Source organism: Carassius carassius, chromosome 39 (genome assembly GCF_963082965.1).
Source record: "Carassius carassius chromosome 39, fCarCar2.1, whole genome shotgun sequence".
Classification (NCBI taxonomy): Eukaryota; Metazoa; Chordata; class Actinopteri; order Cypriniformes; family Cyprinidae; genus Carassius; species Carassius carassius.
The window spans coordinates 23,024,996-23,047,267 of record NC_081793.1 but is presented as its reverse complement, the minus strand read 5'-3'; the positions used below and the strand labels follow the sequence as shown (position 1 = coordinate 23,047,267).

General features: G+C 37.1%; 2 protein-coding genes and 1 long non-coding RNA gene across 3 annotated transcripts; 2 read left to right on the top strand and 1 right to left on the bottom strand.

Moving 5' to 3' along the window:
• Positions 1-1,099: 1,099 nt before the first annotated feature.
• On the bottom strand, positions 1,100-4,933 carry LOC132121666 (uncharacterized). Its single transcript, XR_009426294.1, has 3 exons — positions 4,424-4,933; positions 2,948-2,993; positions 1,100-1,201 (listed from the first exon to the last, which is right to left on the bottom strand). It is a non-coding gene; the product is annotated as an uncharacterized LOC132121666 (long non-coding RNA).
• LOC132121665 (inward rectifier potassium channel 16-like) lies at positions 1,130-10,923 on the top strand. Its single transcript, XM_059531320.1, has 2 exons — positions 1,130-1,137; positions 9,658-10,923. The coding sequence occupies exon 2, from the start codon at positions 9,669-9,671 to the stop codon at positions 10,830-10,832; it is 1,164 nt and encodes a 387-aa protein (XP_059387303.1). The 5' UTR covers positions 1,130-1,137; positions 9,658-9,668; the 3' UTR covers positions 10,833-10,923.
• Positions 10,924-13,580: 2,657 nt separating this feature from the next.
• On the top strand, positions 13,581-20,284 carry LOC132121664 (inward rectifier potassium channel 2-like). Its single transcript, XM_059531319.1, has 2 exons — positions 13,581-13,767; positions 16,531-20,284. Exon 2 carries the CDS (start codon positions 16,775-16,777, stop codon positions 18,056-18,058), a length of 1,284 nt encoding a protein of 427 aa, XP_059387302.1. The 5' UTR covers positions 13,581-13,767; positions 16,531-16,774; the 3' UTR covers positions 18,059-20,284.
• Positions 20,285-22,272: the final 1,988 nt, after the last annotated feature.

Sequence of the window (22,272 nt, the reverse complement as noted above, 5' to 3'; positions counted from 1 at the left end):
AACCTTCCCAAACTGTTTATAAGTCAAGCTAATCTATTTATTTCTCAAACTCAAGCAAAAAAGTGAGATAATGATCCTGAATATAGGAAATGTGAAAAAGGATCTGCTTCTTACAAAAAGTGGGCATGAACAGAACAAAGTGATGTGGCCTAGAGAAACCCTTTTTTTATCTCATTTGGAGAGAACCGGAGTGATAAAGTTTACTCTCCTCTGTATTTTCTCGTTCAGATCAGCTATTGTGCCATTGTGATGAATTAGCTGTAACTCAAGACTACAAAGCTGTTCATGTATATGCTGTCTCTGTTTACTGTGACAACATGTCCTCACTCCCGGGAGCACGTAACAGGTTTTATTTGATTTCAGGCCATTTTTGTTACTTGTATTTGTGCGTACCCAAATCAGTTATGAGTTGCTTGTTTGTACTGACACATATATTTACACTGGACTTAAAGGAAAAGTTCCTCACCCTCGTGTCACTCATAATTTTGTTCTTTTATATGTTTCGTAATGTCTACAGTGCTATTTAACACACAACAAATACAAAAAAAGCAACATAAAATTTGTTCACACAACTCATTCACTATATTCCAAATTCACACAAGTAATATGATAGAGATATGCGAGGAACATACCACAATTTAAGTACTCCAGTCTGCTAACAATCCCCAGCCAAACATAGCCAATGAATTAAGGCCCATTCACATGAAGAAGAAGAATTCATTATAATAACTATATTAGCACCCACACCAACCGTCTTGTTGTTTTTTTTTTTTTACAGCTGGAAAAAAATAGTGACTTTCTGATTAGACATAAACAATTACAATTTAAAAAATGTCTGTCTATCCCAACAGTGCATGAGAATGCTAAAGTGATAAAAATGCCAAAATGTATCATTATTTGGACAAAAACGTCACAAGCACACAAAGAAATCACTTGACAGAAATTGTCACTGTGGCTTTAAGCTCGTCATACACTTACAGAGCACATGTGAATTTTCTTTTGAGCATAGGTACAGGTGGGCTGGTTCTCTATCACACACTTACCCAATCCAGCCTCTACAGCCAGGGCAGTTTGTGTGCAGTCCTTCACTCAGGTGGAAACTTCAAAGCACGCTACACTCTCACAGACACAGAGCAGGTAGGCACCATCCACATTCTCAGTCTGTTTACTTATTCACCAGAAATGATAAATCACAGCTAACCTGCGAGAAGAATAACAGTATTTGTAAGAACAATGCATGTAGATCATGACAAATTACTTGAGCTAAAATTATCGTAAACCTAAATAAGACAGAGAACAGATCCAGAGACTTAAGTGCTTAGTTTGAATGAGTGTTTTTTTAAAAGACACGAGGTGGACAACAATTTGAGTCAAGTCTTAAAGACCAGTCATTAGCCTACCAAATCCTCCCCCAAAAAGTGAATGCTATTCCTTGTTTCCTGTTGCTGTCAGACAAAGATAAGCAAAGAGGCATGTGAGAAGCGATAAACCTATTCTGCTAAGATTTTGAGGCATTAGAGGAAGGGCTGAGTCAGGATATGGGTGACACTCGAGCAGCTTTAGGGAGGACAAGTCTCAAGCTTTAAATGAGAGCACAAAAGGTGTCTAAGAAAACATGCTGTAATCTAAGAAAACAATGGACTCAAATGACCCACAAGTGTGAAAACAGATAGCTGATTTTTTAAAACAATAAAAGTATTTTTTTCCATCTACTGTATTTCATAATTAAAGATAGATTTATGTTATAAATTTACAACAAATATTATTTGTCAAACATAATTATTGATGTATGAACTGAGTCATTAAGAATTTGTTACAAGTGATAATGCATTCTGTTCAACTTGTATATATGTCTCGGGGAATTTTCTTGGAATTTCTAAAAAGCTGACAGCACAAAACTTAATGTTGCATAAATATTACATGCTAATTTGTTTCTATTAAACTTAAACTTACAACGTGCTGTTGTCACGTATTCCAGGGACATTAAAAATGTCAACATCTCTTTTTTTGATATGTGCTTCGGGGCAAAGATTAATGGAGCTTGGCTAACACAGTAGCACTTTAAGGGTACTCTAATGCGGAAAAGTCCTTACAAGGTGACAGCTTAGTCCTCATCTCAATTCCTATTTAATCTCTGACTTAACTAACATGTCTGAGAAAAAAATAGTAAAATAAAACAGAATGTACCATACCTGTAACCTGCAGGTGCCATCTTCCAAGATCTTTGCACAGACTAAAAGTTTTACGTAACATTACAATTTTCTCAACACAGTCTGGTGCACTGATTCACAGGAGCTTGTGATGGAACTGGTAAACCATTAGCCAAATAAAGTGCTTCTAACTTCCTGGGAACCAAGAAATTGAAGGTCATTATGGGTGAGACAGGGCCTAGGGCAAAGAAGTTCTGCTGCCCACATAGCGGGTGGTTTCGTGCGACTGAATACTGTGTATCTGCATGGACGTTATTTGCTTTAAATGGCATGTAATGGTCTTGTAAAGCCCTCAAGCGGTGCAGGAAACATAGCAGAGGTAAGCTGTTACGGGACTCTGACATTCAGAACATTGCCATTTGTCCCACATGAGCAGTTTATGTATACGACCTTCCCCTTTAGCTGATCGTGAGTGAAAGGATCAAAGTAAAAGACACAACCGTCCATTTAGAAGACAATGCGGTTTGAATGTGTCCTGTGCAAAATAAGAAACTGCACTTCTGAATTATTTAAACATAAGTATACATTAGCATTAATATTGACTGGGTCTCTAAACCCAGAGCAATGTGCTACCTGACAGTCAAGAATATTTAGTACACAATGAAATTTATCTCTGAAATACGGTGTCTGTCAGGTCAAAACAATAAACAAAGCAAAGTAGGGGCATGTTTAGCATTCAAAGACACTTAGTGCTTACTTGTGCCACAATGATTTGATAAAACATTGGCATCCTTTACCTGACCACATGATTTGGTACCAGTGTCTGTCTTGAGAGACGGTCGTCTGAAGGACAGAGCAGAATTACACCATTTTAGTATGCATTTTGTTTAAATCTTTGTGACTTTCCATTCACAGTGTCTGACACAAAAAGTGGCCTGTCCAGTAAATTGAGAAATTGTTTATGCAAGCACAAGATGCAGTTTTTGAGAAGCTGGTTCTGTTTCCTCTGGAACTTGACCACAAAGTGATTCATCGCTAAATGAAATTATGTGACTACATTAAATGGATCGTTCACCCTAAAAGTAAAAGTACTCATCATTTAAGTCATAAGTTTACATTACACCCTCGTGTCATGGCATGACCATTTGAATGCGATTACGCTGAACTGGGAATTATGTTGTTAAGCTTAAAAAAGGATGCAAAGGGAACACAGACAATTACAAAATTAGCAGGGCATTCTTCAGAATTTTTCCTTTTATATGCTGCAGAAGAAAGTCATGCAAATATTTGAGGTTAACTATTTTAAGGCCCTAAACTGTGAAAAATCACCATGGAGTCAGTTCTAATTGAGCTATCTGAAGAGGCCATTGTAAATGTCTACACAAACATTCGTCTACACTACCCCTTCCATTGTGGGAAACAGTACAGCGTTTATGCACAAAGAAATATTGGTAATGATGGGAATTGATGATGTGTGTAATTTGGAATGATCATGATACAGAGATTGCTTTGTGGGCCAATCTAATGCTCTAAACATCACAACATAGGCTAAAAACAGAATGTAAAACTAACAGTCATGCTTTCAGGTTGACTATCAAAAAACTCATGGTTCAACACAATCAATTAATTTGATTTTTTTTTATGAGTTTGGGCACCAATTTGGGCAAATGTACACTGATAAATCTACATCATAAATTTTAACCCATTTTGGTGTTTGCACATGCACAACGGCCATGAAATGTCACTTTCTTGGAGCAAGACTGTAAAATGTGTAATTTAAAAAAAAATATTTGAAATAGTGTTTTCTCAGCATATTAAACAAATAAAAAGTAAGTATCCACTGGTAGGGTGATGCACAGAAATTACACGTTCACGTTCACTGAAGCAATAACTAAATGGATAGTAAATAAATTGTGGAAATTAAGTTTAAGCAATCTGCATTGATTTTTCACACAAATATTGGAGACAAAACCACAGGGCCTCTTCTGTTTGTATATCCAACAGTTCACAAGAAAAGATAATTGGATGATACTTTGACTATTTCACACAATTAGAGAAATATCAATACATAATCTGGCAAAAACATGCATGGCTCTGTGTCCAGAGGAAATGCACGCCAGTTCAGCCAGTTAGCTTAGTGGAACCTGCAGCGCAGTATGACTGGGTGGAGGTAGCAATAAGTGAAGAAGATGCTCATAGTGGTTTGGCTCTAAAAGATTAGTCTACTGCCAAAGGTTCTCCCAATGGAAAGCTTCCATTCCGTATTAATTTACCTTCTCAGGGTATTGCAGGTCAGAGATCCTTCCTGAAATGGTTAAATGGAGAAAACACAGGACTCCACCCAGATTATGGTTTCTCGCTATCCTGGTTGAGCCCACTCACCCTGCAGTAAAAAAACACAGAGCTCTTTATCAATGCGCAAATCAGCAAATGTTTTCTGAAGAACAAAGATAATTTAAGGAATACTTTACCAAAAATGAACATTCTGTGTTCATTTACTTATCCTCATATTGGTCTGAACCCATATGATTTGATTTGACAGGTTGCCGATTTAATCACACTGAAGTTGGTCTCAAGCTTTAAAACTTCAAAAAGAATGCACCATGGAAATATCATAAAAGTAGTTTATACAAGTTTTGCCTTATATTCCAAGTTTTCTGAAGCCATATCACAGCGTTGTGTAAGAAATGTACCAAAATGTATATTTTTGTTATCCAGCAAATGGTTTTGGGTGAGTTATTACATAAAGTCCATTTGACCAAAATATTAATTGGAACCACTTTTATGTCAGAAATAAATTAAAAAAAACTGAACAAAAGTAATTTAAAGCGCCATACAAAACCCATTGTACATCCATAATCTAAAGTATTTGTAAGCGAAAATGGTTGTAGGGCAATACTTAATGTTATCAGGAACTGATTATATTTGGTAAATGGAAGTGGTTGGAGGACAGGGATTGAAATAAGAGGTACTGGTGACATCAGCTGAAATGGAAGTTGTTTCTGAGGCAAAGCAAATTATTGCATTTTGATATAATAACAAAGATTATGTATATATATTTTGTTTGTTTTGAATAAAATGCAAGTTTGAAATACATTTTGAAATTAATCAAAAATATATATATATATAAAATTCATAAAATTGACATTCTACACTCCTGAAGAATCTCATTCTAAAGAGTCTTTTTGACAGCTTCAAAGTAACAAATAACAAAATTAGTACAAGTGAGACGACACTTCTAATGGTGAATGAACAGCACAAGATTTAAATTACACCAGGTACCTACAGTAAATTACATACAAACACATGTACTGTAAGAATTGCTCAGCAACCAAAGCCAAACTAATCAAAAGAGATGAACTAAAGAAGGCAACCGCAAATTGAAGATATTAGATTACTCAACTGCTACAAAATGAGGTTACATTTCTAAGAATTCCACAAACTGGAAAGATCACAATGGTTTGTTGAAATGAGGTTTGCATCTCCATGCAACAAATCTATTATGATAAACTGTATTGACACTGGACAAAGGGAGCTCTGAAAAAAAAAAAAAGAATTACCAATAATAAACATTTATCTTAAAATAGAACAGGGAAGCCAAAATGTACCAGTCAAACCAACATTCCGACATAAAATTCTGATGAAACACATGAATAAAGTTCTGACAAAAATACAAAAAATCCACCACTGGAAAAAATCTAGAAGACTCTCTCTCTCTCTCAATTCAGTTCAATTCAATTCAAATAGCCTTTTTGGCATGACAAAAATACATTTTGTATTGCCAAAGCATTAAGACAACAAAGAGAATGGTTTAATATCTGAACATTTATTTACAGTATATACTATAAATAATGTTTTATAGAAAATAAATAAATAAATAATAACGATTTTCGATCCTGTGTAACAGTATTTCAGTTTTGCCGTGTGAGAGTGTGTTTATTGGTTGTTTGTATCTTGATCGTGTTTGTCCCTCAGGTGATGACTCAATGCAAAAAAATTTGCAGCAATTTTGCAGATTTGGCTTTTTCACAGAGAATTAAACAAAGTTTTTCGGTTGGGCCACAAATGTTAAATTGGGGAAATATTTGATTAATTTTGGGGTAACAGCGGTCTCTGTTTCGATCTCTCCCAGACTGTGGTAGGAGCAGATTCTCTACTCACGGGAGAGCCAGGTTTGTCTGCACTGGCCCGTCTCTAAGGCCAGGCTGTGCTCGCAGAGTCTGTACATCTTCAGTGTTTTCCTGAGTTTGACATCAGCCAACTGTGCTCAGGTAGTTTGCCATGGTGTACTTTCGATTTAGTGCCGAATAACATTCTAATTTGTGTTGGTTTTTAATGGTGTTTGTCCAGTGTGTGACATATTTGTCTTTCTCTGTGTTGATGATTTGTGTGGGCCAAATGGTTGAGAGTGAGTGTGAGTTCTGAGGCTGGCTGATTTCTGTCGGCGTGCTCTCAGTCAGTCTCAGCACCAGCTGAAGGAGGGGACTCTTGGTGAGCCTCAACTCTTGATGTTTCAGGGCTTTATATTGGTATGTGCTGGGATCGCTTGTCTTTAAGCGTTTCCAGAATTTGATGTGTCTTTATTTGGATGTTTATAAGGAGAAGGTATTGGTCTAATTCTGCCCTGCATCCATTGAGTGTTTTTCTGTGGACTTAGTGTATTCTTTTACAAAAATCTAAATGCAGATTTTCAATTGGATTGGATTCAATAACTGATTTGAAAAGTTCAAGCCAGATTTGGACTGGAATGATCTTTTAATGGCCTTTGAGCTTTCTCTTTGAGCTCATTCACAGCCAAAGTAAAGTTACCTGTTGGAGCAATTTTTAGGTCTAGGTAAGTGTATGTTTTTGTGGTTTCAATGGTTTTGTGTGATAGTGTAAAGGTATGTGTTAGTCCCTGAGGTCTGGAGCGGTTCTGAAAGATCATGACTTTCTTAAAGACTTTCTAGTTTTTGGAGGTTGTAATTCTCCAGCAGATATAGGCTGTCCTGAAGCCGTTCTTTAGTGAGCAACAGGAGTACCAGGTCTGTGTATAGAAGACACTTTATTTCTGTGTAATGGAGAGTGAGACCTTGAATCTTTGACGTAATGTTGAAGAGAGTGGGGTTTAAACTTCATCTCTGTCTCACTCCACACTTCTTCTTTGGTTTCCAATTTTAACAGCACATTGGCTGATTGTGTACATGGATTTGATCAAATTGTAGAATTTACCCCCTATTCCACTGTCAATATATTTTAGGAATAATCTTTCATGCCAGATTGAGTCGAATGTTTTCTTTTTTTTCCAATGTACATATTTATGAATTAAGGTTTTTTTTTCAGAGCCTCTCTCTCATTTCTTTCTTTCTTTCTGTCTCTTTCCATCATTCCCACAGTATGGTAAATTCATCGGTTACATAGCATCAGTGTTCATAAACAAGTAACAGAGACAAACACAAGAAAGCCCTAATTGCATTAATCTGCAAGATTTTTTTGTTGTTGTTGTTTTTTTTTTTTACTGACGGTAAATGCAAATTTAAAAACTGCAGATGCCAGTAGCAGGTGAGTTGAAGATCACATGGTCCCAAGACAACACCTTTCAAAGGAACATAGAAACTGAATTCCTGATCTAAAATTGTGTTCCCTTAACACTGAAAAACACACCATTTATAATATGTTTATTGGATGGAGGGAGGCTATATTCCCAGTAGCTGGAAGTACATCCTTTGATAAAGGATTTATTACATTTTAATCAAGGACGCCAGGAATTCATGCTAAGACACGCAACATGAAGTGCGTGAGAAGTAATTATAAGTATCTGTTTGCAATCTGTTCCATGTTAAACACAGACGTTCCTATTTTGGTGGTGTGGAAAATTGCATAATTTGCAGCTATGTGGTTAAGCATGCAAGTGTGTATGAAAGCCTGTGGTTGTGCGTGTGTTTTTATTATTTTTTTCCAAGTTATTTTGGTCATCATTACAAACAAATATGTATTTACACTGCTTCCCATCCATAAATGTAATGTGTGCATTTTAAATGCACAGGTGTGAAACCGCAAACAAAAGCCTGTACATCATCCTGCTCAAGAGGGGAAGTCCACAACGTGGTGTTTCTGTTTAGCATTGACAAACAATGTTCAAAAACGGACAGAAAAGTCTACCGATACAAAGGCCATGAAGTGTTTAGACCTGTTCCAAAACATCTGTTTGCATAACTAAATTCTGTGCAAACATTTTAATAAGCTAAATCTAGTATTTCATAACAGGGAAAATATAGAGCAACACGCCTTCACTTGAAACAAGAGAGGAAAACATCTGTCAGCTGCTGTCCTACAGAACTACATGCACATACTGTAGTATGTACTTAACACCCAGATTTTAGATTCTTCAACAGGGAAAAATGTGGATTATGTCAAAAGATCTGGTCTCTGTTCTGGTCCAGCATTCCATATGGTGTCCCCAAGTTAAACTTGTGTTAAGTGATCTCCATAAAATGGCCAAGCCACTGACCACAACCCTTTTCTTGTTCCACACATCCCCGCTCAGCCTAAAACAGCCTTAAAGTTGGTCCTAACACAACCCATGGCGCTTATGACCAAGAGACAAAGTATGGTGGTGTTTAAAAAATATGTTCTCGTAAAGTTTAGAAATTACTACATTTAGCAGCAATGTACTAAAACAAAATACCACAATGTGGGTAAGACATTTTAGTTCTCATTTAAACAAAAACAACCAATTCAAGCCACATTTACAAGATAATATTATAGAGTGTTTACAGATATAAACCAAAACAAACAAGAAGCCAACTTGCCACCTTATTAAGCCACTTGAAAAATGTAACTTATCCACAAAAATGTATCTAAATACCTATTTATAAAACGACTTGGGATATATATTTAACATGTCTGTAAACCTAATCAAAATCCCTTGAATTGTCAGTTGCATACACATCTCGGATCTCCCTGAAAACATGCATAGAATACAACATGACAATACAAATGCCATCATAACAGTTACTGTCACAAACAAGGATGTGTTTAGCGTAAATAAAACTCAAAGAAAATAAATAGTTCACCAAATACACTTAGTAACTATCAAACCATATGCTTTTGTAACTGTGTTTTGTGTAAGCACTGTAAGACTTATCGTACATCTACAGCACTGGCAAATCCTCCAAAGACATAATTAAGATTTCTGTCAATATCCTTAATCTCCTTGTATATCGATTTATCGTTTGCCATAAGATTTATGGATGCCCTGAGAGGCCATGCTTTATTTTTTTTCTGTCTTATTTTCTCAGCATAACAAAAGTTGTTTTCTCATGAAAAAAAAGCCACCACTTCTCTGGTCAGCTGCAAAAATCATTCAATCGACGTCTGTCAAACCTGTTCTAAAACCGTGTAGATGTCCGGTCCCTCGAGTTTGCTGTAAATGAAACTGATATGTTCAGAATCACTATCACATATATGCATCTAGTTCAGTATTACAGGTACCTGTGAATCTAACTATGCATTCTCTCTTCTATAGACAGAGGCAGCATGAACTCGGGCACGGTACAGTATTGCGGAGTGAAGTGCAGTGACGAAATTCCTTGTGTGCTTACGGATGACAACTACTACTCCAAGAAGAAACGATATGTGAAAAAAGATGGGAGCTGTAAAATGGTTGTGCACCATGTTCCAGAGAAGTGGCTTCTCTGGGTCACTGACATCTTCACCACCCTGGTGGAGATCCGCTGGAGAGTCATGTTTTTGACATTTGCCTTCTCCTACATTTTATCATGGCTCTTTTTTGGAATTTTGTTCTGGATCATTGCTTTGACCCACGGAGATATGAAAGACCCCACCAATGATCCATGTGTTTATGAGGTTCGAAGTTTTACAGCTGCTTTTCTATTCTCATTAGAGACCCAGACCACCATTGGTTATGGCTTTCGGGGGATGTCTGAGAACTGCATGATTGCCATTATTGTAGTAACCATCCAAGATGTCATCAGTGTCTTCATTGACACTATTGTCATCGGTATCGCAGTTGCAAAGATGGCATCTGCCCGTAAGAGAGCCCAAACGGTTGGATTTAGCAATTGTGCGGTGATCAGCTTGCGTGACGATCACCTATGTCTGTCATGGCGGGTTGGGGACTTCCGAAGGAACCACATGGTAGAAGGAATGGCTCATGCACAGCTGGTACGCCACCTAGCACACTGTACAGGAAAAGTTAACGTTACATACAAAGATCTCAACATTGAAGAGAAGAACATCATCCTGGCCACCCCAACGACTATAGTTCATAAAATCACCCCTGGCAGTCCTCTATATAAGGTGAGCTGTAAGGACCTAAGGAAAGAGAACTTTGAGCTGGTGGTCTCTTTCACCTATACAGACGACTGCACAGGCATCCTTCACCAGACACGCACATCCTACACTCCAAGTGAGATTCTGTGGGGCCAGCACTTTCAGGAGATGATCAGGGTCACCCACAGGAACTACAGAGTGGACTACGCCCTGTTCAACCACACAGTTAAAGTCCTGGTCCCAGAATTAAGCGCAGAGGAGTATGACCTAAAGAGGTCCTCTCAACAGCCAAAACACAAACCACTCCACCTAAGTTCTCCAACAGCAGCTGTGGAATTGGTTAATGGGAATAGTCTTGAGGTAGAAAAAGCATCAACCAGCAGTGCTGTCCAAGAACACGAGCTATAACAGTGGCCTTGATACATCCTGACTTTGCTATAGCACTTTGAAATAGGGCTTCCTCATAGGGCATCACTATTGTAAGAAATAATGCACTTATAGTTAGGAAAATCTCATTAAAGCCCTGTAGGCCCTTTGGTTTTATTATAATCCAATTAGAGCACTATATTAGAAATAATATAAAAGTTTTGTTTAATTAGCATCTTACTTATGTTGTATACATTCTTTGTGGCATTTAGCAGCCTTGCACAAACTCAATATCACTTTATCACAGACATAGAAAAAACATGGATGGACATTACAGACTCGTCTTCTATGACCTTGAAGGTTCTTTGATGTCAAGAGATGTAAAACAAGGACTTCCTTGATTCAATTATGAACCCAAACCTTCAACTTACATAAGAAGCAATGGGTCAATTATCATGACAGTGACATTACCCGGAACAAACTGTGGTCAGTCAGTGTGTCTCTTTAGCACTAGCTGAGTAAGTGCAGAACACTGTTCCACCTTATTTTGCAAAGTGGTTAACCTTTCCATCCAAACAACTAATAAAATATTTTGGAAACAGAGCCCTAGTGGCAATCTTCAATGGAACTTTTTTCACATTTCTGGGTTTCTCAGCAGCAGAAGTTGTCATAGTTGGGTAAATGTCTATAGCAGTGAATGGGAGACTACCACAATAATTTTTTTGCATTCCCATTTTTGCAAAAGAAAAACTCCATGATAGTGTTTTCATGACTTTCAAAAAAAAAAAAAAAAAAAAAACAAGAGACTGATAACAGCAGTCACTAGAGAGAACAATCAATAACTTACCATCACTGCCATAGATGCTGTATAAGAAACACCCTCACATTAGCATTAAGCTTTTTTTTATTTGTTTTGTAATTTGATGCAAAAGGTAATATAATACAAAGCATAGCGTTATAGATGTATTCAGAAGAAAAAAAAATGAAAATACAAAAAACGTTGGTCATCGGCATTTACGATGCCGATGACCATTGAAATGCGTCATCACAGTCTTGTGAGAAGGGTTCATATTTACACAGCCTGCATCCAATTCCCCTGAGGACAATCACATGAATGATAAATGAGTATTTAGATTCCATTGTGCAATGTATGACTGTTGAAAGACCTTCCCTCCTATAACAAAGCAATTCTGAAATACTTTTAATATAAATGTATACATTTTAACATGTATTGTATATTATAATAAACAGATCATTCATATAAAAAAGATTTTTTAGTGAAGCCTTATATAATATTATTTGATTATTGTTATATAGTGTCACATTTTATAATTGTTCAACTATACACTGATGATATCACATTGACCACTTCCAATAATTTGGCATGAAAAAAAAAAGTCCAGGATGTCCTTTTCAAAACAGACTGGTACTTAAAACGGTGGCATGTATGGTCTCGGATATATTAACAAAAAACATATGTCTGCTACAGTGAATACAATTGCTGGGTTTCAGGACATGTTCCTCGGAAAGTGAAGTCTCCAGGCCTCCACCTTGTGGTTGGATGCAGGGCTGTCCAAGCATCGCCTCAAATTAGGCTGAAAGGTAAACAGGGGCCGGACAGCTCATGCACCATGTTTCGCCTATAAATAGTCTGTATAAATAGTTATTTATAGACTTGAACAAGAAAGTAACTAAAATAAGCACTTTGCAACAGCTTCACAAATAAAAGTTTAACACAGCTCATTAGTTATGATAAGTAAGCAGTGTGTGACACGCAGCAGCCAGGAAGGGCAAAGGACTGTGGAACACTTGCTGCTGGGTTTTCATTGGACCACTTATAAAGAGATGGAGAAACATTCCTCTGACTGAACAATAAATGATCATTACTTTATTTCACAGTGGTCTTGAATTACTGATTCCCAACAATACAACACACAGATGCTGGAAGACAAAGCCTGGATAATTCCGGAGAAGTGCTGTGGAAATGCATACATTGGATCCTATACGAAGTTATTTGTTGATCAAATTTCATAATGGCAAAACCCAGAATAGCACATTTGGAGACGGTTATGACTAAACTGTTTTCTGTCAATGGCATAACCTTGACTAAAGGCTGCAATAGTATTTCGTGTTAAATTAGTTTATACAGGATTTGTTTAATGAAACGAAATATCTTTATAAGAAGTGTTTTATTTAAATCTGAAGCCTGATAAACGATGTCCACATTGCCTTTGGTCTCATAATTTCTCATAATTCAATATCTGAGGTCAGTGTGGGGATTACATACTATTTTTCTCAGTGTACTTGACTTTTCAGTTAATAAGTTTCACAGCGAAACCGGGCGAGATTTGTGCGAAGTCACTTTTCGATTATATTTATGACTTGTAAACAAATAATGACCGTATGTTTTGTCGAAATAATGCCAAACATTGAGAAAAAATAGTACTGCTGCTACCTCCTCAGGCGAACGCGGCTTGTGTTTGTCAGCGTCTGTTTAGTCCATTGTAACTGTGGTGGTCGCTGAAATGTTGTTTGAAAACTCTGCTGACACATATGCACACTTATGAAAGAATTCATACTTTTTAGACTCCGACAAGCTTTTGTTTTGGCTTCCATCGGGGGGATTCAAGCCTGAATTTGCAAGTCGCCGTGGTTCCGTGTTTCACTTGCTCTCCAGTCTGATTGTTTAAGCCGCGCGTGAATCATCGGATTGGCCGGTTGTAAGAGAGGGGGCGTGGTCAGCTGTTGCGTGCTGTTTAAATGGGTTTGAAGCCTAGAAGAAACAGCACATGAGTTACCGCACGCCGCAAACAAGAGGAGAAACGTGGACATTTATGTTCTTATGCTTCATTTCAAAAACTGTTAATACGTTGCGCGGAGAGAATCAGATTCATGAGAAGACAGTGTGGATATTAAAACCATTCGTGGGATGTTTTTATATATGAAAACTGTTTCGTGTTCATTTACATATGACTAGGTAAGGTCGCAAATATATTTGCTGAGATATTTTATGAAAATGTAAATAAACCCGGACTGTCTGACAATATGAAGTGTTTTGTGTTATACGTTTTAACTTGATTTAATTAAGAATGTTGTGGCTCAGATGTTGCTCTTTCATTGCACAAGAGACTTTTTGGTGGAGTTCTCGAATTTATTTGACTTTTGATAGCAGACAGTCGCATAGTTTGAGAACACTGTTGAGTGAAAAGTCTATTGGAAACACATTATATCATTAAAAAATAAAAATAACAACAACAAAATCCCTGGGAAGCATATCACGTAATCGAACAGTCTTAGTTTGAGCTGAATTTAATATTATTGCTGTCTAAGGGAAGCACTAAAATATTTTTTTTTTTTTATGGAATGGTAACAAGATATTAAAATCTTTTTCTCGATTTTGATTTTCTCTGAAGATAAATACACAAGGTGACACCACATCCTGAGTTTCTTATTACTTTATACATGTATTTAGTTATTCAAAAGAAGGAAACTGTGAAGAAAAAAAAAGATTTAAGGGAATGTCTTTTCCCTCCACACTTGTTGACTTCTGCCTGACAGATTTGCCTTATAAAAGGAACATGTAGGTTTTACTGCATATGTATTGGTGCATGTAACACATGATGTTAAAATATTATATAGCCTGTTATTGTTCTTCGTAGTCTATTCTATTTAACTCTATGTTGCTAAGTATGCATTTGTCTAATATATTTGGAGCGCAGTTGTGCTCAGCAGTTGTCAGGCGGCTGACAGACACAGATCCGCTTTTCTGCCTTAAACACTCTGAGACTTTCGATTGGCAGCTACTGTCTTGTCTATGCATGCCACAGTGTAACTGTTAACAGTGATAAAAGGGTGAAAGGATCCAACTTAATTAATCCAACTTAATTAAAATTTATTAATCCAACTTTTATGTAACATTTTCCATTGGTCCTCACTGGTTCACGCCATCAAAATAAACACCTTTCCTAGATATAAACACTGTTATATTATGTTTCATGTAAGAAATAATGGCATCTATCAACCTGCTCTTTATCTGAATGTCTGTGGGGCCACATGTGAAAAACATGTCTTTTGTAAAACCAAAAGAAATTAACATCTTACGCTTGCTGTAGACGGCAGAAATATCCTTACTAGTAAAAAAATGTAAAAAGTAATTTCTGTTTCAATACAAATATACCATTTTCTCATGGTCTCCCTTTGTCGCTTACTGTCTTTTCCCTCTCTCAAATCCTTTTGCATTCCGTGCATCTGCTAAATAAGATAAAATGAGACATTTCTTTTCAGTTATGGTTGCTAAGACCACTGAGGACAGAATAGCTTTAATGAGTAGTGTTTTAGCCCTCCCCAGGGAAATGTCACAGGGCTGTCATTATACTGCTGAGAGAGAAGATGAGGTCCCAGAGGACAAGCTCTCAAGTCAACAAACCTCGTCTCAGTCCCTGCTCTGCACCTTACTGCAAATCAGTCTTAGCTTGTTTTTACCTTTGCTGATATTTAAGCAATAGTTCTGTATATGTTATGTACTTTGAAACAGTATTTGAAGAGGTTGGGCACAAGAAAAAATTTGATCAGAATGCATGCCTTTCTGCACTGACTAAATTAGTTGTGCCTGTGTGACTCTTAAAATGTCAAAAATCCTTTAGGGAAAGGGTCTTATTTTATAGCTCTGTTTTTCATGGAAAGGATCGGCTGTTTCAGCTTTTTACCTGGAATACCTGCAATGACCTTTTTGTGATGATTTGTGAATATCCTGTAAGACACTCTTTAAAAGCATTTTATTATTGTTCAGTACACTAAAAATAGATAACATGTGAAATATATGGAAGGTATAATAAAGGTTTAAAGCAGAGCTTTCAGGACACCAGTCTTGATTATAGAAGAGTTTTTGGCAATTTAAATTAGTGCATTGGTAAGAGACATACGTGACTGAACATACGTGACTGAACAAAACAATTTTCCATTCACCCTTACCCTGATTAGCACAGTATGTGAAAACGGGTATTATTAATGGGCAACACTATATGAGAGATTACATAAATAGACATGGCTTTGACATGGCATTATCAAGTGATGTGGTGCAGTACCTGGTAAAATGTCATTGTATTTAAGAAAATTAAAAAATATATATATTTGATTGAATTAAATTGGCAAGGTGTTGATGCAGGTGATAACTGAGGCTGAAATTATGACATGATATAAAAACCTTTGATGTTGCACAAGAAAATAAAGGCAAATTAAGAATTATCTTTTTCAACTTATGGACAATAATACTGATGATCAATAACAAAAAATAAGATAAAAAAATCTCACAAGCAGACACGAAACTTTCAGTTGTTACTTCACAGCCTCATTTCACAGCCTCACTGATGATTAGTCCATTTTGAGTGAAGTTTTGTTGGCTAACGCTGCTGTTTTTTTCTCAATCTGAAAGGAATGGTCTGGGTCCTCTTAAGTTTCAAAGTATGAGTTTTTGATTAAGCACATACCATGCATCAAAGTTAGTATTATTTCATGTGATCCTAAATTCAGATGGAAATGTTAACATTATGATTTAATCAGTGTACAAATTTATCAGTACAAGCTGAGACTTGCATGAGAATGTGTGAGAATTATGTGGTCACGTTTGGCATGTGTGTTAGATCCAAAATTTCAGTTCAGTTAATGTTCAGAGAATGTTGCGTCTACAGTCTTTGCCAGTTAATGTTAACGTTAACATGATCTCGTTTCTTGTTTCGTATAGGACATTTGATCGATGATATCACCAGAGCAGATGAGAACCGAGTGATCACCCCATCCTTGGCCCTTTCTATCAATCAAAGGTCCAACGGAGCAAAGAGACGCCTCCTGCGTCCTGCTCTGAACAACCCCATTTCCTGCTTGTGTTGGTCCCCGTGAGTGTTTCAAAACTGTTTCTCCAACGCTTTTTCCAGAAACTTAGACTGTTTTCCAAAGCAGAAACAGCACAGACCTCCCAGATTGAGGTGATGGGAAGTGTGCGGGCCAACCGCTACAGCATCGTGTCATCAGAGGAGGACGGTATGAAGTTGGCCACTGCTGCGGTGCCAAATGGTTACGGTAATGGGAAGGGCAAGGTCCACACCCGTCACCAGACCCAGAGCAGGTTTGTCAAGAAAGACGGACACTGCAACGTGCATTTTATCAACGTCAGCGAGAAAAGCCAGCGATACCTGGCCGACATCTTCACCACTTGCGTGGACATTCGCTGGCGATGGATGTTCTTTATCTTCTGCTTGGCCTTCCTGCTGTCGTGGCTGTTTTTTGGATGTATCTTTTGGTTGGTTGCAATATTCCATGGAGACCTGGAGAACGACGGTCCCAAGTGTGTCTCCAACGTCAGCACATTTACAGCTGCCTTTCTCTTCTCTATTGAGACACAGACCACTATCGGCTACGGTTATCGATATGTAACAGACGAGTGCCCCATCGCGGTGTTCATGGTTGTATTTCAGAGCATAGTGGGCTGCATCATTGATGCCTTCATCATCGGTGCTGTCATGGCTAAGATGGCAAAGCCCAAGAAGCGGAATGAGACCCTGGTGTTCAGCCACAATGCTACAGTGGCCATGAGAGACAATAAACTGTGTCTGATGTGGAGAGTGGGCAACTTGCGCAAAAGCCACCTGGTAGAGGCTCACGTTCGAGCTCAGCTCCTTAGATCTCGCACCACAGCTGAGGGAGAGTTTATCCCTCTAGACCAGATGGACATCGACGTGGGCTTTGACAGTGGCATTGACCGCATCTTCTTGGTGTCACCAATCACCATCGTCCATGAGATCGACGAGGAGAGCCCTTTCTATGACATGAGCAAACAGGAAATGGAGAACTCTGACTTTGAAATCGTAGTTATCCTGGAGGGCATGGTGGAGGCCACAGCCATGACCACCCAGTGCCGCAGCTCCTACGTGGCCAGTGAGATCCTTTGGGGACACCGATTTGAGCCCGTCCTCTTCGAGGAGAAAAACTATTACAAAGTAGACTACTCTCGCTTTCACAAGACCTACGAAGTGCCCAGTACCCCCCTGTGCAGTGCAAGGGAACTTGCTGAGAAAAAATATATCCTGTCCAACTCAAATTCTTTTTGCTATGAGAACGAGGTGGCCCTTTCAAACAAAGAGGAGAAAGAGGAAGGGAACGGGGACAGCCTGGGCCCTGGCGGGACAAACACAGACACTAGCTCAGACTCAGATCATAGTCAGGCTACCATTCCCTTAGAACCGCGGCCTCTACGGCGGGAATCTGAAATATGACTGTGCAGAACTAGCGAAAAGGTTTTTACAGACAACTCTTCATACAGGCACACTGCGCTGAACTGAGCCCCTCGGCAAGGCAGACTCAAGCTAACGGTACAGTTACGAGGAGGAATCAACAGAAACTGTACAAGAGTGTTCTTACGAATATGCATGGTTAAATAAAACACAGCATAGAGGCACTGCACAGCTAATGAAGAATGCACATTAAGGGAGGAGAAGAGAGAGTTCCCCAATTAGGTTACACTACCTTTTTAGACCATTGCTTCTGAATGACGTGAAGCCAAGAGCATGTACAGTAACTGGTTGGCAAAACTTGAAAATGAGCAGGCATGTGTCCATGTGCAGTGTCCAACGATGTAAGAATGATTCGAGTTCAGACCAATGTTTTCATGGTAATATCGATATGGAAAATTCTGTCAATTGAATTAGGCATTTTGAATAGCTACGAAAAATAAAAGCTTAATATTAACAAAATAAAATATTAACAGTTTTTAGAAATAACATCATCCAAAAAAAAAAAAAATCAGCCAGGAGTGTTAGTCAATGTCTTAAGTATCATTAAAAAGTCCTGTTCGTACTGTCTAGTTACCGTCTACCGTTTTCCTTTCTATTTAAGTACACTGGCCTTTTGGGTATTTATGGAACAATCTTTCAGGGGGCTAAGGTGGGTGACCTCTATTTGGGAAACAGACAACTCCGTGTTTGCTCTTTAAAAAAGCAAAAAACATTAAGTTGTAAGCCCTCAACAATACATTTCAGGTTATCTGAAGGGAGAAATGCACAGGAACATGCCTGTTTATTGCGATATATATTGGACAGGGTCTTTAGATCAGTATCAGAATGAGAATCGTGGTCATCATGTCCGCACGGACAAAAAGAGTGAACATGTTAATGAATGTCTTTCTACAAGTGCTGCTATGTTGCATATTATAGAGTTTTAGACTTAAACCAAAGAGTATTCAAAATGATCTTTAATAAAGAATGCATCAAATTCTTTTATTAGATGTAGAACAATAGGACAAGTAATGATGTGGAGTAAAAAGTATATATATTTGTAAGTGAAAAAAAATTTTTTTTCGTTTGCTTACGCACATGTATGGTTTATTTTTATTGAATATTTTCTTATTCAAAACCAAATGTGTATAAGACAAAGACTATGAAAAACAAAACCCATTGGAAATAAGAGCTACAGGTTAGCCTACCTTATTTTCAAACCCTCCTTTCGATCCCATAACTTCAGTGTTACTGTAGTTTAATGCTACATGAGTGTTTGGGTTGGAAAATCTTGCATAGAAAACCTTTAGATTGAAGGCTCTATTTGCATGGATTACATATAGTTTCATTTACACATTGTGTGGGTGAATAATGGCTGAACGATTTGGGTTTTATTAGAAAGAAATGGGACAGACAACAAAATCCACTCTCCCTTCTGACTGTAAGCCTCTCTAATAATTCATTATTTCTCAATCAACTCTAACCTCTTGTCTTGCCTGACAAAGTGCAATACAACCCCAATGACTTGTTTGGCAGGTGTACCAAGGACTGGGTATGTAGGACTAGGTAATTAGACTGCGATCATGGTACTGTGATCCAATGACAATCAGAACACAGAATCTGAGCTCAGATCTGCACTTGCACACGAAATGTGATCCTGAGATGTTTGATTGTAATGTATACCTTGTCTCCTCTCACCCTTGCTTTTTCTTAAATACCTGAAGTAACCCAAAACAGCCACTAGAGCATGTTCCCCAGAAAGCTCTATAAAAGGAGACAATAAAATTAGGGCATAATTATTTTGAAAATACTGTACATTATGCAGCTGTGTTAAACATACAAAAGAGTATAAATTGCTATCAATGCTGTTTCAGCCAATTTTTTTTTTTTTTATTGGCATGTCAGTTTTCAAGAGACACTTGATAAACAGCCAAATATGCAGTGCACCTGGTTCTCACCGGGCTACTGTTAGCTCGTTTAAAGAAAATGCTCCTTTTAATGACTGTGAGTCTATAGGCAGCGTTTCTTTCTCTTTGTTGTAAATATCCCCATACTTTATGCAGTCGTTTTTTTTTTGTTTTTTTTTTGTATCAGTCTTCCCTATTGTACTGAAAGAAAACAATGGAATGTACAGATTTTTCTGTTATTATTCATGTTATTGATGTTTCTGTTATAATAATTATTATTGTAATTTTTATTGTACATGCTATTTTATTTCATTTTTTTCAATAAAACAAGATTAAATGGTCAAAAGTCACTGTGTTCTTCAGCTAACATGGATTGGTACTGTAAGTTCTTTAAAAAAAAAAAAACACTGGAAAGACTAACCATAATACATAAAACACAGATATACAGATAAAATGTTATACAGACTACCAAAACTGCTATAATAATATATATTTTTAAAGACATCTTCAGCTCTTCACCAAAAAAAAAAAAAAAAAAAAAGTTTCTTCAATTTAAGGCAATATTATGTCCCATAGGTTGATAAAAAAAAAAGTTTTTTTTTATATAATGATAATAAAATTACAGCTTGTCTTGTAAACTTTTTACTATGCCTTCATTAAAATATATGTGAATAAATAGAATGCCTTTAGTTAAATTGCACTGTTTTACCTTGTCACAGGCCCAGATTTTCAATCTTACAATAAACATAATAACAATAATAATAAATTGTATGATCATTTCATGTCTGAAAATGATTTCAATAATTTTTAACCAGCCATTTAGCACCTAATACATAAAGGTGAAAATATTTTTAAAAATTATATTTTGGATACATCAAATACAAGCTATGAAATTATACTTAGCAAGACAAAAGAGTCATGTTTTTCTAAAAAAAGATTCAAATGTAATGTCCACCACAGAATGTTATAAAATGCCAAACATCATCTGAAATGCACCACTGATGGATATTATTCGTAAATAATTAAAATAAATTAGACAGTGAAAAGTGTCTTTTAAGAGAGTTATGTCATAAAAATGTCTACAGGACTAAAAGTGCTCATAGCTGAAGAATTTTATTTTCCAACTCAACAAATCCATGTCTTTTCATGAATTCAGGAGACACTCTACTATTCATCAAAAATGTCTTCAGAGGTCAGTTGTATCTCAGGGCAGGTCATGGCAACAACTTACATAAAATAGCTTGTTTCCGTGAGATATAAAGCTGACGCTAACATCATGCACAAAAATTCACTCAATTCATTCCTTTTAACTCAAAGCAGCTCTATGCAACGCCTGTATAAATGCTATAAAATAAAGGTGCTTCACGATGCCATAGAATAACCTTTTTGTCCAAATGGTTCCATAAAGAACATTTAACATCGAAAGAACCCTTTGGTTTCTCAAAAGGTTCTTTGTGGCGAAAGAAGGTTCTTCAGAATACAAAAAGGTTAGAACCTTTAACTGAGTGGTTCTTTGTGGAACCTAAAATGGTTCTTCTATGACATCGCTGTGAAGAACCTTTTAAGCACCTTTATATAATGAGCTAAAGTGAACAGAAGTATTACAGATAATGTTAAGTGAAAAGCAAACGACTGAAAAAAAAAACCTGCTGGGCAACTTTCACTGAACTACTGGGGTTGACATCTAGAGCTTTAATGGTTTAAAAATGATTTCCATCAAAGTGTCATTTCTTTTTTCATAAGGGCTACTAACTTTAAAAGACTCATCACACCTCTCGCACTAGATCTCTGTATAACCACCACCATCATGTCAAGATGAGAAATACCAGTTTGTCAGGGAAAGGAAATGAGATCTTTAGTAATACCAAATAGGGATGACAATCGTGCTCTGCACATCCAGAGCAAGATTTGTGTTTAAGAAAAATTATGAAGAAACTAGATTGGTGCCATGGAAAATATCTTTATACACAGGAGGCTTTGACTGACACTATATATATATATATAATGTCAGCTGAGGTAGCCTGGATTTTTGGAGCAATAGAAAAGGAAGGACCCTGACCAAATCGCCAAAAACCTCCATTTGGGGAAGTCCTCTTTTGTAAAACCGATATAAAAAATAAAGTTAACAAAGGTTTTTTTTTTTTTATTATTGTAAAAAGGAAAAGAAAAGAAAGTTTTCTTTGAGGGTTAGGGGTAGGGGAGGAATTCAGTCAAAAAGTGTATAACTATCTGAATATAAAAACAATAGAAGTCTGTATAATGTCCCCTGTGTGTGTTTGTGTGTGTGTGTGTGTGTGTGTGTGTGTGTCA

Bases quoted from the DNA above. Each gene is read 5' to 3' on its own strand.
- LOC132121665 (XM_059531320.1), top strand. From the start codon at position 9,669: ATGAACTCGGGCACGGTACAGTATTGCGGAGTGAAGTGCAGTGACGAA.
- LOC132121664 (XM_059531319.1), top strand. From the start codon at position 16,775: ATGGGAAGTGTGCGGGCCAACCGCTACAGCATCGTGTCATCAGAGGAG.